Here is a 17,511-nt window from a genome sequence, read left to right as displayed (position 1 = left end):
TAGTAGTTCTGAAGAACGAACATCTTCACCAATGGAGAAAAAACACCCGTGTAATGCCAAGCAGCGCTGACATTGCAGTGAGGGGGGCTGTTTAGTGAAACACTGGAGTGAGGTGGTCTTTTAGTAGTCCTAATTGGGAGTGCTTGTAAGTTGAAAAATATTGTTGTTTCCTGAATGTCAAAATTAAACACGATATTGCATCAAATGTACATGTATACCTCTTGTTTTGTTGCTGAATAGCCCTTTGATATTGTTTGCGTAGCTGCACAATTTCCTCTTCAATGCGGGTGACCATGTTGGTAAGCCTCTCGAGACCCAAACTCTGTTGCTTTTTCTTTTCGTTCATCTCGTGCGTGACTTGGGCGATTTTGCGATAATCGCTTTTGAGACTGTCTGTAATTGCTGCATTATTTGCATTCTTCAGACGTTGTTTCTGCAATTTTCTTTAACATAACAGAAAAGTAGGAAAGTTTTTTAGCCCTTTCAATTTGAAAGTAATTTCAGCAACTAAAAGCAGAGCTTAAACTAATTCCTCAAATACACAAAGGATCTTCTATGTCACTCTGCTTCACAGAACCGTTACGAGAAGCAGAAAGACTCACTGAGAACAGCTTCTCTTTGCAAGCCCTTTCCAGCTTGAAAAGAACTGGATTATGGACCCAAAAAATGCTATAAGTGGAGCACTGCGCTATAGCTCTTTTCTTCTTCACTGGGTAGCCCAAGGGGACGTAAGAAATAAAGTTCAAGAGCAGAAGCATAAACTGTGATGCGAAGTCTTAACGCATAGAAATCCTGCCCTTCTATCTAAAGAGCAATATCAAAAGAATTTTGTGGTTGCGACTCAAAGGTGTCCAAGTTTATTGTTTATAAAACCATGTACCACAACATTCACACGAGAAGGACAATTATCAGTTTCCGTGTTCGACAGATGAGAAAAAAAATAAAATCACAAATGAAAGGTTGGTGACAAGGTCACATTATAGACCCATAAAAATGAAGAACAGAAGTCATTATTTCCAGCAACTTTGCTGGCCATTAGGTGATGGCCCCTCACTTAAAACACAGATTCTTGTTGCCACACGGGTCATTCATTTGCTTACGGCACGGAACTTCGAGTTACTGCATTTGATTGTGGTAAGTATCACTTCTTGATCAAGTATCACTACTTTCTTTACGCTGGGGAGACAGTCAAGTCAAGATGCAAAAGAGGTAGTGAAAGGAGAAGCACAGTCTCCTGTTAAAATACGGAACTGCAGATGGAATATCCTGCCTCCCCTCGCGGGCTCCCTCCGCGCGCTGCTGAATTACTCTGCACAAAGCAGTGAGCTGCTTTCAGATTCCCCCGTCCGTGTAACACTTCCCAGTTCTACAGGGTATTACCGAATTGAAGTAAACTTCTGTAAAGCAAGTCCCAGCCTGAAAGCATGACAGTATTGCAGAAATGCAGTGTGTTGTTAAATATTTTCTGAAAAACCTTCCTCTTATTTGGACTGATACACTGTCATCCAAATTGTGTAGGCTGCAGTTGTCAGTGATCCTGCGTCTATTACTGGGATTAAAAATATTTTCCATAGGCAAGAGAATTCCTGATAATTCAGTACCTCTTGCTAGTTGTACAGCTAGGTTTGCAGAGATCAAAAATGCCTGTCGGATCTTTACTGGAGTAGGGTCATCTACAATAATTAGATGTTTCTGTCATCTAGACAATACATAACCATTTTAGCCTTTTTTCCCCCCTCCTTTCACCCGTAATTAATAGGGAAGGCCTCAAAAATTTTAGCACAAAATGTCAGTTTGTGCATCTTGACAAAATCACTTAAATCGTTGAAGTTCCGCTTCTTTTCTAGCTACCTCCAGCATGATGTTGAAATCAAGCTACTCAGAGATTCACAGCACACTTTGAGTGAATGTTTCCTGACTGCATTCTGTGGCCTGGTTGTGCAATTTTTTGGCACCAAAAAAAAAAAAACAAAAAAGTTTTGGGAAAAATCAAATTATTTCTAAACTACTCAGTTTTGGCTATGCTGTTTTGCATACACAGTTAACTACTCACTAGCTTCCTACTTTCCCAGCTACCAATTTCAGAGACATTGTTGTTCTGTTTATATTGCAAAATATCATCACTAGGATGACAAAAAGATGGCCAAAAGACGTCTCCACTAAATAATAGTATAGGAAAAAACAGAGTAAAGCGCACCCACTGTCCACCTCATCCTCCTTGTTGTGACCGTAACCTTTCATTTCGACTAGGATTGCCTGGAAATTGAAACCATGTTTTGTTTGATCTGAAATAAACATTAATCCAATCAACTTCAATTTGAGTTTGAACCAAGAAACTCAGTTTGTTCTAATTTAATAATTAGACAGCTGCATTACTAGCTAATGACTCATTTAATAGTACCACACACCAGTCTATTGTGGAATCACATGTGTATTGGACCTCTTTTTGTCTAAGGATAAGCGAGTGTGAGTACAACGCTGTTGTTCGTATTGAATGAAATGGCAGGAGACTGCAGATAGTAGAGGCGCAAGAACTGTCGTACAAAGGAAATGCGATGGCAATTGATCCCTTCAAAGGACAGGAGTGTGAGAGAGCAGCCAGACAAACTTCAAAAATGCTTCGTGCCGTGCAGTGATGCTCAAGCTAATTGTGAAGTGTTAGGGTGACAAACAATTGGAACAGATTTTGTAAAGGTGTTGCTAAATGTCTTTGAACCAGGTTTTAACAGTCAGGACAATAACTACCAAGGATGATACAGGCATAGCCGAAGTTGGACTAGATTATCTCTTAAGATTCTTTCTAATCTTACATTGCTATAACTGTGATCTACAGCTTACTTAAAACTCACCTGTCCTTGATTATAATCGTATTCCTTAAATTTTCTATTTCGTTTCCTAGCAATTTTACCCGGTTTTTAATTTCACTTGCTTTCTGCTGAGCGGCATGCACCAAATTTATACATTTATTCCTTTCATTTTGGATAACATCATACATTTTAGCAAATCCTTGGAGTCTGAAGAAATGACAAGTGTGAAAGAAATAATTATTATAATTTTATGCATACATTACTTGGATAAAAATTTCTTTAAAAGACATTTTTTAGCTAATGTATTGTTATTATTATTTTCTTACTGATTTTGGATTTCTCTTTTCCTCTTTTTGTACTCTTTTATTTCAAGATCTTTTCGTTTTATTTCTTTAATAATATTTTGGAGTTGTATCTGAAATTTAAATAGAATTCAGTGAGCACTTTGGATAGAACAAAGAAATCTCTTCAAAGAAATTACTCAGAACAGCTATTCTTCTTAGAGGAGGAGAAGATGATGACACAAGAATATTCTAAGAACATATTCTAATTATAATGAAATGCTTTTACTGTAGCAACATTAAAGAACACAGTCTTTCTACATATATTAAAATTACAACGGCTGTTATTAATGTAGATAATTTGATGCTGCATCTTAAAATGCTTGGTCCCTTGTAGCTGGAGTTCTACTATTTCTACTAATCGGCCTCTTGGCTCCACCACTATATAATTATTTGAGATATGCACCACTGAAATTGTACCTTTTCAAATAAAATTTCTTTTTTACTCTATTCTGGCTTTTAAGCAATCCCTGATGCTTGAGTAGAATTTACCTTTTGTTACAGCTCTGGAGCTTTTGGTTTCAGTTGTGTTCAGTCCTTAATAGCCTGTGCCATTAACCTTCAATGGGCAGGTGTTTCTCACCTCCCACTGCTACCAGGAGGAGGAGATTGGTATTAAAAAAGCTGGTGTGTGTCGCGTTACAACTCTGGGCGTGTGTGTGTGTGTCCATTACTTTGTACTGTTAATTTTTTTTACCTGTTCATGGACTGATTTTTATTGAAGGTGCAAAGCCTCACGTGTTTGTTTACTCTATTTTTATAGTCAAAGGTTCCCAAAGTGCTGGAAGGGAACCCTATATAATTTATTTGAATACAGACATACATTGTGGAAGCATAAAAAGTTCGTTCCCATATACAAACCTGGTAGTTAATATAAACTGTGCAACATCACAGCACACATACGATACTACAACGCCAGCAAACTGCAGACAGCAAACGCAACGAGTAGTTCTAGTTTCTGTGACTGTAGGAAAAGTTTTCTTTCCATCTTTCTTCACATTAATATAACAATTTGCACCTGGAAATGTGTCAGCAAGATAAAAATCGCTGCCTCTCCTTGGAATGAGTAGCGATTCTGTTTGTCTTTTAATGTCCATATACTTGTAAAATAAACACAGAGTTGTATGTCCAAGAATCTCAGCTGAGGCTATCTGCTTTTCCACCTCTTTATTCCAACAGCTTGAAAGAAAATGTCCTTTGAAATACCTTGTTTCAATTGCAGCATGATACTTTAATATACTGTTGCCCTGCACCATAAATTGCCAATCAAACAACACAGCAGTGTGAGCTTCCTGTGCTACCACGGAACTTCAGAGTAAAGTGGGAAATAAGAGTCCATAGGGCTCTCCTCACTAGTAATCTCATGTCTCCATATACCACCTTTGGCTTTAGAAAAGTCTTCCAATTATATGAGATGACTGTTTACCTGGGCTTTCTGAACATCCCTAGATTTCTGTTCCCTCTCTTCAACTTTGAGCCAAGTCAGATGTGCAAGTCTGGATAACTCATCTCTGCATTTTTCCTGCACTTTGAAAAGCCGACCTTCTTCAGCAATACATTTTTCTAACATGTGGGCATCCATATCTGACATCCTTTCCTAAAGAAAATTAAATTCAGTTCCTTATGCATCGATTCATCTGTGTTGGCAAAACCAAAGCTAGAAATGCTTTGGGTTTAACTGCAAAGTATACATATATACAGACTATATGGATTTAAAAAAAAACTTAAATATTGCTTTAAAATACCAGCTGAAACACCATGCATGATCCCTATAATAACATGTCAAAATATTTTATCATCTAGTAGCATTTCTGTTCCTCCATCTAGCATCTCTTTCAGCTATTGCCCACTGGGCAGAATGGTTCCTTATGGCCATATAATCTTTAAATAAGTTTACTGTCAGGTCTTGACGTGTCCACACCACACAATGGGAGACACTGAGCTTTCACATTAAGAGAATTTAGACATTTTTAGACATTTAAACCAGAGCAAAGTATCTAGATGCCTGGCGTTGTTGGCGATTCAGTCAATACAGTCAGTGAACTCTGAAGAGCGATTTGCTCTACCCAGCGTAGGCTGACCTCTGTAGGAGGAGGTGAGATGATGGTTTCCTAGGCTCCGCTGACTACGTGACTAGATTGTTATTGACTGTTGCGGCACATTAGATACGTATCCCATGCACAAATAGTGACACATAAACACTGAATGTTTATGTGTTCAAACACAAGCTGAATCCCACCTGATAAAGCTAACAAAATTCAAAGCCAGCACACATAGAAAATGGATATACGGGTAAGAAGACAAGGAGGTATGATCTCAAGAAAAAGGTATGTTTGAAATATATTGCTTCGCATAAAGTCACTTATATAGTGGCAAGTACTAATAGTCTCAGAGATATCTGCATTTCCACACTACCTGTGGCTGTGCTGCGCCAAGACAGATATCCACAAATGACAAAACCATGAAAATGAAAAACTGTAATGTACAAATGCTGAATTGTCCTTGTTTCAACAAGACACTGTGCCATATCCAAAGGAAATTTATACCCATCATATCTCTACCTGTAATGTAGTTAATGATATTCAGAAAGAGTTAGCCTAGAAAGATTTGCTTTCTGCCTTCCAGTATGTGACCTGAAACCCCAGAAAATGTTTTTTAGATGTGAAAAACAATTGGTCTTTAAAATTGAATAAATACTGTGGCATGTTTTCTCATCAGAAAGCTGGAACTAGAAACTCCCATGATTTTTTCTTCAAACAGTCCCTTTATTATCATGATGGAGAATCAACTGCAACAGTGAAAAAGTATGAGAAAGCAGAACTCAGCACCTGTTCAGCTAAACTTCTCTTGATCATTTCAGTTTCCTTCTGCAGTTCTCGTCGCCTTTCTAATAATACTCCATTACTTTTAGGGATGGCTTCTGCCTGCAAAAATAAACCAAGAACACTGAGTCATGCAAACAAAAGATGTGAAAAATGTAAACTGCAAATAATCTATTTGAAGTAGGTACGCACATTAAGAAATCATTGTTCTGGCTTGGTACAATACCTAGTCCAAGAGTTCTTCCTCAAGTAGAGTTCTGCAGCAACATATCCAAGTTCCTCACTTTTTTTTAAAAATTTAACTATAAACACTAAAGTTCGCAAAGCCCACTTTAACTACTAAATTTATAAGGGTTATGTTTTTCAGCAACTATGCCATCATTAAATAAATAATCACAAAGAGCAACTATGCAAAAATGTCACCTTCTAAATTCACCGAAGATTTTCTGAGTGAAATTCTGACCGTATTGAAGGAAAAAAATAGATTTACCGCTGATTTTAATGGGGTCAATGTTTCACATCTGCATAGATTTTCTGTCATAGTTTCTGCTTTTAGTTATTAAAGTAAGATTTTTCCTCCTTAGGCTCTAGAAAGTCAAAACTGACAACACAAACAGTTTTGTGGGTTTTTTTCTCTTGTACATTATGGGGAAATTGTTTATTCAGTCAGATCTTAAAATGAAGTGTGTGAAGGAAGACGCATTAGAAACTACTTTCTGATTAAAATATATCTGAACAATCCCACTACAACTACTCGTGTGATACAACTCATAAGGCAAAGGTTGTATTGGCCTCACAGTGCCTAACTTCACGGAAAAATTCTTTACGGTTATAAGTAAGTAAGAAATAAAAACAGCAGACTAACTGTGCAGGCATATGTTGCCTGTCCGGAATTGCAAATCTGTAATTCATACAAGTGGGGAAAAAATGACACTGAATGACACATCTGGAAGCTATTCAATGATAATACATGCAACCCCGTGGTATTTTTCTTAGATCTCAACCAGATGTTAAGAGTTCAAAACGCTACACCTCAATACAGAGTTCAAAACACTATACCTCAATATAGATAACGAGATGTTTTGCACTTACGGCTTTCAATTCTGTGATATTATCAAATTAGATGTTGTTTACTTGCATTAAGGGAAAGGGACACAAGCGGCACAGTAACCTTTGGAGTTACTTTGGTTTCAGCTGCCAAATCTGAGACAGATTTGGTTTGACTTTGGTTTGCTAAAAACCTAAACCTATTCTAAGCAAGTTGCTTTGACTCTTGTGGGAGGAGGAAACGCAGCCTTTCTGTCGAGCACGTATTAGTTACCGCTTCTGCTGTGTAAAAGGCTGAAGTGGCTGTAAGTAGGCATTTCCACATTTTCAAGAAGGGATTCTAAAGATGCCATCAAGTTCTCGAATCTAAAAGTAGAAAGCTCATATAAACATCTTTAATCCATTAAGGACTTTTGTTCACATAAGACATGACTAAACTTAGGCACTTTTGGCTGTCTCCGCGTTGGCCCAACCAAAGAGCAGGCGTGCATGGAGAGGAGCAGCAGTGCTGCTCTGGGCTGGCAATAGTCGGAGCGGCCAGTTCTCTTTCACACAGAATGTCGGCGTTTAGCAATAGCTGACCTTTCACAACTTATTAAGAAGAAAAACACATTTGAAGGAAGTGTTCCTGTAATTTCCTTATTTTATGAGCCAGCCATTCTGCATTTAGCACGTGATTTAAAGTAAGAGAAATTTAGGAAAGCACACTGATGTACTGCTGCTTCTGCAATCACATTTTTATACCAGCAATTTATTCTTGTGATTTTTTTCACTTGGAATCACACTGAATAAATATCAGTCTGGCTTTTTAAGTAGTTAAATGAACTTATCCTACTTAAATATTTTAACTTTTCCTAGGTGTGCTCCTAAGTCTTCCAAAGTAAAATAGTCTCAAGACAGCAAAAGCCAAGCAGAATCAAGTTTGCCACTCTAGTCTTTTGTAGTATTGTATTTGAACTGACCATGCTGCAGAGGAGAAGTGGTTTCACATTTGCTTTTCTAAAAGACACAAGAAAGGAAGCCGAGAAAACTAATACCATGTAGAAGATGCGTTAAAACACCTACATTGCCATGGCCTGTTTGTGTTAGGGTAGCATCCTGCAACTTCTGGAGTAAAACACTGCAGAGAATTCCACTTCTATCTCTGCTGGCATTCCCTTCCCCCAGTCGCCCTGATGCTGCTTCTTGCAAAACACATAAAGCCTATAGTACGGCCCGGCATTAGCACGAAGGGAATCCTTTGCAGCGCAACTTAACCTTCGAGGGTCCCATTACAGGTCTCTTGCCCTTTCACACGGTGTAAAGGGGTTGGCTTGGGTTTGGATCTCACCGAGACAGTAAACTCTACCCACAGCTGTCCGTGAGTTATGGCATTTGATTTTAGCCTTTCATGTTTTTGAACAATTGTGATTCCCCCTCCAGGACTATTTCTTCGATAGGAACACAGGAGAAAGTACCATTTCCCAGATTCTCTTAGCTGATACTGAACAAAATCTCAGTATGAGCTTTAAGATCAAAGTCTGGAATATGAGTCCACCCTTCAATCAATATTTCAGGAAATTCAATCTAAAACTTTTTTGTGTAGTTATAGAGCTTTCCTCCCTCCTCCCAAGTGGGCTTATATTACTAGGTAGTTAATACACTTGTGAATTCAGGAGGGATTTCAGGGAAGACAGCAAAAAAATTGTATTATTTAATAATAAATATTATTGAGTAATGTTTAGAGTTGTTTGAATAGCAAAGCTAAGTATGTGTGGGTTTTGGTATCACACAGTTATTTTTAAAAACTTTATAGTGGAATAAATAAGGCATTTTTCTGCCTTGAATTGCTTAGAAGGACCAACAAAAATTTCAAGGACACTGTGCCAAGGTAGGAAACATCAAGTCACGTGAAAAAAATATTCACCTGACTAAGCAAGATTAATTTTATAAGACTGACTTTAATTTAGACTAAGTGAGGAGCTAGTATAGGAGAAAAGCTTAAGAAAGAGAGAATGGGAGAACTAGTGATGAGAGGAAGAGAGCATAAAAAAGTTATAGACAAAGTAAATTTTTAAGAAAGAATTGGAAAGAGCAAAGAAAGGAAATTATTTGAACAGACAAGCAGAATGAGACTGCCCTTTAAAATCAGCGTAGTAGAAGGCACGAATAAAACAGAAAAGAGTAAATCGGTGTGGGAAGAGGAATGGGTGAAATACTAATGCAGGGAGGAATGAAAGGTGAAATTTGAGTGGAAACAGACAACATAGGGAGTTATTTCATATTCTTTAATAGCATACTTTATATAGTGCTAGTTTCCTGCCCCCTGGAATAATGTTAAATACAGTATAAATTATTTGCAGTAATGTACAAACAACCTTTGAATTTTAAGAATTTCTTCGATGCCAATGGCCAAGTCACTATATTATTTCACTCATAAACGACCACAATTCCACAACGCTTTAAAGGAAGACATGACACCACAGTGCCAATATCATCTCCCAGTTCTCCTTGACAGGACGCTAGCACCTAAAATCCATTTCTTCAGACGATTCCAAATATATCTTGCTGTGGTATTTTTATTACAGCCAGAGCACCTAGAGGTTTCTTTGTTAGTTGTAGCAACACTCTTGACACTTTCATGCGCATAAGATTTAAAACAGTCGTTGCCCCTTTCCCTTTCTAGGACCAGTCAAAAGATTTCATAGACAGATTTCTTACAAGAAAGTTTAGAATACTTATGATGAATGCATTCATACAGACCTCTAATTTGAGTCTTTTATGCTGTGACTTATCTTGTTCCAAGGACTCATAAATCGTATTCAGTTGTAACTCCATCTTTTTTAAATTTCTCAGCTCTCTATCTTTCTGTGTTTGATTTTGAATGAGAATATCATGTTGCTTTTTTTTCTCCAAGACACGTTTATTTAAATTATCTTCCAAAGCTTCTCTATACGGATAGACACAGAATTTTAGAAACAGGTAAATTGACCAAGACATGTATGAAAACAGGCACGATCATTTTTTGGGTTTTGAGTACTGCATCATTATGGCTGAGCAGCAAGGTAAATTCATAAACTACTGATACAAATTACCTAAAAAGGCAGGATTTTTATAACTTCAATCAATGATAATATTCCTAATGATGTCAATGAGGTCTCACAGTCTGTCCTAAATATGCTAAAAATTCCAGAGAAACTGTTATTTATAAGAAGAAGTAAACACATTTTTTACTATGAGGGAATATTTATATCTTTTCTTCACTCAAATATTTCAATTTAAAGTGACACTATCCTTTAATACAAAACTTTAAAGGCAAAAGCATTGTTGCTGGGCATATGGCCACGATTACAACTATACATTTACTTCTGCAAAGGAGTCATTTGAAGCTTACAATCAACCTAACAGTTTATTTTACTTTATCAAGTATATATAAGCTCAGAATTCTAGGGGATATTAAAGAGACGAGGAATCAGTTCCCCACTGAAATTCAGGAGTATGTGGGTGCAGAAATTTATGATTCTCATTTGAAAATGAAAATACTAACATCTTTTTTTCTTGCTCAATTTACTTTCTGTGTGGTACACAGAAAAAAAAAAAAGTATTTTCATCGGAGAGAGAAACCTTCTAAAAGATTTCCCTTTCAAAGCAAAATCCAGTTTCAGTCTTCCAGAATTTTATCAAATGCTTATGCTTATTGATGTTCTTTTTCAAGCCAGATCCTCGATTACAGTAGTTTATATAAACATTCCTGACGTCAAAAACAAGCCTGATAATTTCTACTCTGCACTGGTTGCAGCATAAAACTGGAAAACATAAGCAATACAGCAGAAAAAAGAAATATATCTTTGAGAACAGAAAACTGTTCACTCGTACTACGTGGCTTATGTCTCCTGCTCTCACCTGTCTGATAGGACTGCCGATTCCTTCTCTCTGTTAATTTCTATTAATTTTGTCAAAGTAATGCATTCTTGTTCTTTGCTTTCTAGCAAAATTTTTTTCCCATCCAATTCCTTCATTACATCTTCTCTTTCTTGCAAAATCTCTTCAGTCCTTTTTTCAATGGCTTTCAGGGTACCATTCAACTCTTCTATTTGGTCATCAAGGGTTTCTTTCTTCTTCTCTGCATCGCTGTGGGTATATTTTAACAAAAGAGTAGGGCTTAGCATTTCTACATGCATATTTAAATGGCAAAATATAAGTTGCTAGTTTTCATGGACGCGCAAAACAATTTCAGTCCCACAACTGTCTACACTATATGTTTGAAAGCAGATTACATGCAGTGAAAATCTTTAAATGCCAATACAGTTCAACAGTAAAACTGAAGATGGCCATGGGACTAACAGGGAGCTTAGCACCATGACAGTATTAAAAAGACTTCTAGTAAACACTTTTCCGTGCAAATTACTAGGTACATGGGTGTGACACTTCTAAATATTATTCCCAAGGCTGGAAACTCTAGTTAGTTCATTCTGGGATGCAACACAAGTAGAGAGACTCATTTAAATGCTTCATTAATAACAACCTACACAGTGCACTAGGTTTTTAAAATTGCTTCTCTGTAACAGTATAGGAAAAACGTCTTATAGTTATGATAGCAGAGTTGCAGTAAGCAGAACAGTGAGGAAAATGTAAAAGAAAGACATTATACAAGTTCTAAAACTGAGAAATTTAACGGTCAAACAATTTCTATATTACAATCAGGGACTGCAAGCAGGAGACACAAAACTTCACTATAACCTTGTGCCCAAATAGGGTACAAAAAACATCCTTCATCTGGAAGGCACTTGGATCTGTGAGTGACCCGGCTGAAACTGTGCAGTGCTAATTAGGTTTTACACATACGTAAGGCAGGACATGTCATGCTTCAGAGGAAAAAAAAACAGCTACACAAAAGAGAAAGAAAAGGCTGGCTACTGCCTTACTTTTTCCATGCTGAAATGTTAGAGATGAGAATTCACATCAGGAGCTCACAACAAAGCACCTCTGACTAAAAAACTGGTACAGAAGTATCAAGGGAGAATGACCATTTAGCCCAGGCCAGACTGTGAAAGCTGCTAATTTCACTGAGGCCAACAGAGAGAAGCTAATTTGCTCTCATGAGACCCCACCTGGAGTCCTCAGCACAGGAAGGACATGGACCTGTTGGAGCGGGTCCAGAGGAGGGCCACGAAGATGATCAGAGAGCTGGGGCACCTCTCATGTGAGGACAGGCTGAGAGAGTTGGGGTTGTTCAGCCTGGGGAAGAGAAGGCTCCATGGAGGCCTTACAGCAGCCTTTCAGTACCTAAAGGGGGCCTAGAGGATAGATGGTGAGGGACTCTTTATGAGGGAGTGTAATGATAGACGAGGGGTAATGGGTTTAAACTGAAAGAGGGGAGATTTAGATTGAATATTAGGGAAGAAATTCTTCGCTGTGAGGGTGGTGAGACACTGGAACAGGTTGCCCAGGGAAGTTGTCAATGCCCCATCCCTGGAGGTGTTCAAGGCCAGGCTGGATGGGGCTTTGAGCAACCTGGTCTAGTGGGAGGTGTCCCTGCCCATGGCAGGGGGTTGGAACCAGATGATCTTTAAGGTCTCCCAACCCAACCCATTCTATGATCCTATGAATATACAGTCACTAAGGACTAGAAACTGTAAAACAGCCTTACCACTACTTTACATGGTAACATTATTTTCCATTAAAAATCTACTAAGTAGATCTGATATATAGTAACGCAGCACAGTAAGATGGTTAAGCAACTTTTAATCAGTCTTTGTTCTCAATTTTTCTTTGTTGTCCTTAAATATAAAATGTTTAACTGCACATACTACATTTTTCAGTATATTGCATGGATTTTAAGTGGATTATAGATGCTTTTAAAAAAGTTGATCCTAACTTTAATCAACAACTATACTCAGCTGTCTCTGTAACAAATGGATGAAAAGCAGTCATACATACATACTTATGTATATATAATTATTAATTAGAAGTATACATTTTTTTCCGATTCATCTTCTCAGTTTCTCTTCCAAGTTGTGCTGGAACACCAAGGATCTTAACTAGCTCATCCTAATGCAAAAACAGAAAGTTTAGATTTATAGCCTCCAAATCTAGTGAGATTTCATAGAAGTAATATTTACCTAGAACGGCTGTGAAAAGGGGCAAGAAATATATTTTCAAAATTTTTGAGCTTGTCCCAGAGAATTGTAGCTGTTAGTTTTGAAACTAAACATTATGATATTTACCATTTAACTATGTCTGCAAGATAAAAATTATGCTTGAATATTATCGATACATCTGATTATGTTATCTACACCATGGAAAGGAAAGTGAAAAAGACCTGGGTATGTTTTTTAATTCTCCGCATAAGTCTGTATTAACTTGGATCTAAGCAAATGTTAGAGCAGCCTGCAATAACACAACACAGCAAACGTGTCATTATAGAAACCACTTTTTAAATCAAAACTATGACTATTATTATTTCCTAAAGGATTAATAATGGATATGGTACAGCAGCATGTTTCATGCTTATTGAAAAATTATGTACTATATGAGGTAATGCCATCTATTGAATTTGGAATGACAAACAACATCCAGAGGATTCACTGTTTCCTTGGACAAATGCATGTACTCATATACACATACACATGCACACACACACACACAAACACACAGAGATAATCATGCACACAATTAATTTTGTGTTACTTTTAAATTAGCTTGTTTCTCCAGAAGCTTTTCCACTTCCTTCTTGTCTATGAACATCAGCTTTTCCTTGGATGAAACATCTTCCTGTATTGCATTAATTTCTGCTTTCCTTTGGATTACTTCTTTGCAGAGCTCATCACAATTTTCTTTCAACTGTTTAATTTTCTTATCCATTTCCTTTGAAAATGAAGTAAAAGATCAGATAATTTTTATTTCCCCTTTTACATTGTTCAGGCAGACTTGTGATACGACAAAATCATTAACACTGAATGATGATAAGAGTTTTTACAACAGGTCGAAAGCATCCTTTTTTACCAGCTGTGTGTTTCTTTTATCAATAACCAGCAGAATTCTATTTCCAACAAAACCACAAATATCCATTGCGATTTATGACTGCAACTTTATTTTCCATACACACATCCTAGAACCAAAAATCTGCAGCTACCTTTACATGAAGTATCCATTTGCTGAATACAGTAAAAAATATTCTTGAGTAAAGAAAAGCCAGATCTTTTCTGAATCAGTTATTCATTGCTTGCCCTAGAGTTACCAAAGCAGAATGATATAATATAGCATCTGCTATAAAATCTGCCTCTTGATTTTTCTATGTATTCTAGAGCTACACACTGTGAAAATATTTTCACTGATGTTTTTATGTTAGGTGACAGAACATAAACCATGGCTTTTCTCATGTTTCCTACTTACCTTTTGTTTTGGAATTCTTTCATATTCATCCTTCAGAAGCCTTTTTTCTTCTTGCAAACTACAGGAAAATCAAAACAGAGCTAAATATATTAGTAATATGGCAAACAATAAAAAGTATAGAAGCCTATCCTGTGTTAGGCTAAAACATATGGTGAATTATCATCAGGGGCAATGGAAAGCTGTCCAGATTCAAAGGCAGGTTGCTGACTGGTAACTGGAAGTCCTGAAATACTGGTCATACGTATGCAGGTCTTTTCTACAGTGCACGTCTAAGCTTTTGAACCTGATTTGTCTTAGTCTTACCACCTCCTGCAGGGATGCATTTATGCCTCATTCACCCGTATCTAGCACAGTATAACAGGTCAGAAGCCACCCTACGCTCACAGTTCCTCCCAACTGCAGAAAACAAAATTTTAACATGTAACCGAGCCAAAAGCAAAAAGTAGGTGGGTTATAAATATCCACAAAGACATCACACATCAAAGAAAGTGCAGTTGCTAGTGTGAAACTTTCTTCTTCCTTTGAGTGATTGCTCACACACACATTCCCACTGTAAACAACCACCCGTGAAGCTCCTCAAATCTGAACAGGCTCCTATGAAAAAAAATCCTGAAAAGTGACAGGGAATGTAGACTAAGTCAATGAGGTACAGTAGAAAAATAAATTGAACAGCCGTGGTGATCTTAACCTATATCCAAAACCACGTTGCAGTTTAATTTCAGGCAACAATCGAGACAGATGCTGAAGGACAGAAGGAGGAAAGGAAAAAATAGAAAAGCTCTTAGATCTTGGTATATTTTTAGTAATGTTCCCTGAGAAAGATGAAGGAGTGACTACGTAAGTGAAGCTGAACCAACAAGCTTGTTAGATTTACAATAGGGAGCTTCTTGGGGGTGGGTAGGTAAATATTTCCAAATACAAAAAAATAGCCCTAGTGAAGGAATACATCACTAGATCCCCAGTGCATGCATGCAACAGTTCTGCACCTATAGGAGGCAAATGGGCTGCAGCAGTCTGCATGCTGTCACAACCAAACTCAACTTAATTAAGTCCTTGTGCTATTGATAGGGAACAAGGAGGCAGGTTCTTGCAATGTAATTAGTACCTATGATGACTTTTCTGAGTCTCACGCTATAAAGCTGCAGAATAGGTGAAAGAACCAAATCTTCTGTCCCAGATACAGCAAGGAATCAACTTCAACACTTAAATTTGTGTTTGTAACTCCAGCCGGAGGATGTGCTGGTCAGGCCTCCTTGAGACAAAGGGCAGTCTGTTAGAATAAATAAATCTTTAGATAAGGGAAGTATTAACAGAAGGGGACAGGCTTTCATGGAATAGCTGTGTCACTTAGAGCTATAAACTACGGCAAGGGAGTCCTGGGGCAGCCCCACCTACCCAAAGTAGCTATTACGGTTGCCTCTGAATGTGGTTAATATAGAAGAGAGGCAGCTGATTATATTTCTTTTTTCCTCTGAGATCTTTCAGCAGCAGCCTAAGACTTTGCAGGGTGGTGGTTCATGTTTTAGAAGGTGGTGGTCATGGGGAGAGGGATCAGTTTCCTAGTTGCCAGCTTCATGGAGGATCTTCCCTGGAATCATGCACTCAATTCTTTATCAGTGTTGATTTGAGGTTGCTTCCCCCCAGTCAATTATTTCTTACATTTTGGCCCTCCAAGAAAAGCAGCAGTGCTTATACCTGGAAGCCTCAGGAGATATCTTTCCAGTCAAGGTAAGAAAACAGTCAAAAAAGACAACTGTCTGGTAGTATTGCAATTCAGAAAAAATACTAAAAATCATGAAGAGCAAGCTCTGGCTCAGATGAAGAGCAAAGAGAAAATGAAGGTGCAGAGCAGGTGTTGTTGATTTATAGCATGTGTGTATATTTGTATGGGCAGACTACAAGTATGCCTCTATAGGGACTGGTAATTTGAATGCCCAAACTAATTTGAATGCCAGAGTGTCTGAACACCCACAGAGTGAATGAGTTTGCAAAACAAATCTTTCAAAGAAAAAAGTTAAATTTAGATCACTCTTCCCCCAAAAGTGATAAAATGAATTATATAAAAAAAGTTCTATTGCAAAATCTATTATACTTAAGAAACTGCACACAAGAGTGAAGACACAGGAGTATTTTGCAGGTGTACAGTGCAAGTACAAGCGAGTAGAAGGAATCACCAAAGGTGATTTCTTCTTTGCTGCAAGGGGGCTCAGGAACTACTCCTTTTATGTGCCACTGTTTAAAGTCAATGCGGGAGAGCACAGGGATCAAACTGCATTGAGAACTGAGCTACTTCGAGTCTGTGACAGCATCTTTAGTCTGCTCCTCTGTACTGTGCCCATAAGCTACAAGTGAGTACATTGTGTTGGAATGCCACGCGGGTCAAACACAATGTTTTCACTGAACAATAGGTTGCCTAAGTGTATAAATAAGGTAATAAGGACAATTCATATTCCCAACACATTTTGGCAGGATTCCTAGTTGGAATCCTTGGGACTGGCATAATCACACTAATTACAATGAAACTCCACTCTGAACAAACACCCGTAACTGTTTGACTGCCACAAAAACTGATTAAATAAGTCCTGATTAAAGGGGTACTGCATTGCTTGTCATCAGTCCGTGCTGTGCCCTCTTTAATATCACGCCAGACGATCAAAAGAGCAATCCCAAAAGTCAGAAGGGAGAGCAAAGTTGACACTGTTTTTCTTTTGTCACATTCCTCACTCATGAGGACAGATTCCTGTGGAGCCATTCCAGTTTCACAACAAAGACTTTTGAATCCAGCAAAGTAAAACGATTTGAACACCTCATTTTCTGTGACATAAACAAAGGCAGCACTGAACGGCAAGCACTAAGGGAAGTTACCTTAAGAGCTGGCAGACCAACTTCTTCCACACAAAAAACAGCAAAGGTGTGAAAAGAAAAAGGAAGTAAAAGAAAGATGTTAAATCTCTTCTTTCGAGCACCAAGTTTGGTCCAGCTGCCCATATCCAAAAGTTAGACAGGTAACCCTATGCTAAACAACCCCAGGCTTCCTTACTGTCAGGGATAAAACCAGGAACCACCAAAGGGAAGGTCATCTGACATCCCAGGTGCCTGTTTTAGGAAGATAAGAATTGC

General features: G+C 37.9%; 1 protein-coding gene across 1 annotated transcript in view; it reads right to left on the bottom strand.

Annotated features, from left to right (window-relative positions):
* The window catches only part of CCDC146 (coiled-coil domain containing 146), a 74,396-nt gene that overhangs the window by 11,042 nt on the left and 45,843 nt on the right, over positions 1-17,511 (bottom strand). Inside the window, exons 4-13 of the mRNA XM_063323513.1 lie at positions 14,392-14,449; positions 13,687-13,863; positions 12,974-13,047; positions 10,900-11,127; positions 9,760-9,946; positions 5,977-6,072; positions 4,575-4,745; positions 3,134-3,222; positions 2,850-3,014; positions 219-443 (exon numbers count right to left, since the gene is read on the bottom strand). Coding sequence (XP_063179583.1) covers positions 219-443; positions 2,850-3,014; positions 3,134-3,222; positions 4,575-4,745; positions 5,977-6,072; positions 9,760-9,946; positions 10,900-11,127; positions 12,974-13,047; positions 13,687-13,863; positions 14,392-14,449 — 1,470 coding nt within the window. The remainder of the gene's footprint in view (positions 1-218; positions 444-2,849; positions 3,015-3,133; positions 3,223-4,574; positions 4,746-5,976; positions 6,073-9,759; positions 9,947-10,899; positions 11,128-12,973; positions 13,048-13,686; positions 13,864-14,391; positions 14,450-17,511) is intronic.

This window comes from Chroicocephalus ridibundus, chromosome 1 (assembly GCF_963924245.1).
Source record: "Chroicocephalus ridibundus chromosome 1, bChrRid1.1, whole genome shotgun sequence".
NCBI classification, from domain to species: Eukaryota; Metazoa; Chordata; class Aves; order Charadriiformes; family Laridae; genus Chroicocephalus; species Chroicocephalus ridibundus.
Note: the sequence above shows the minus strand (reverse complement) of the source record. Positions and strands in the feature narration are given on the sequence as shown.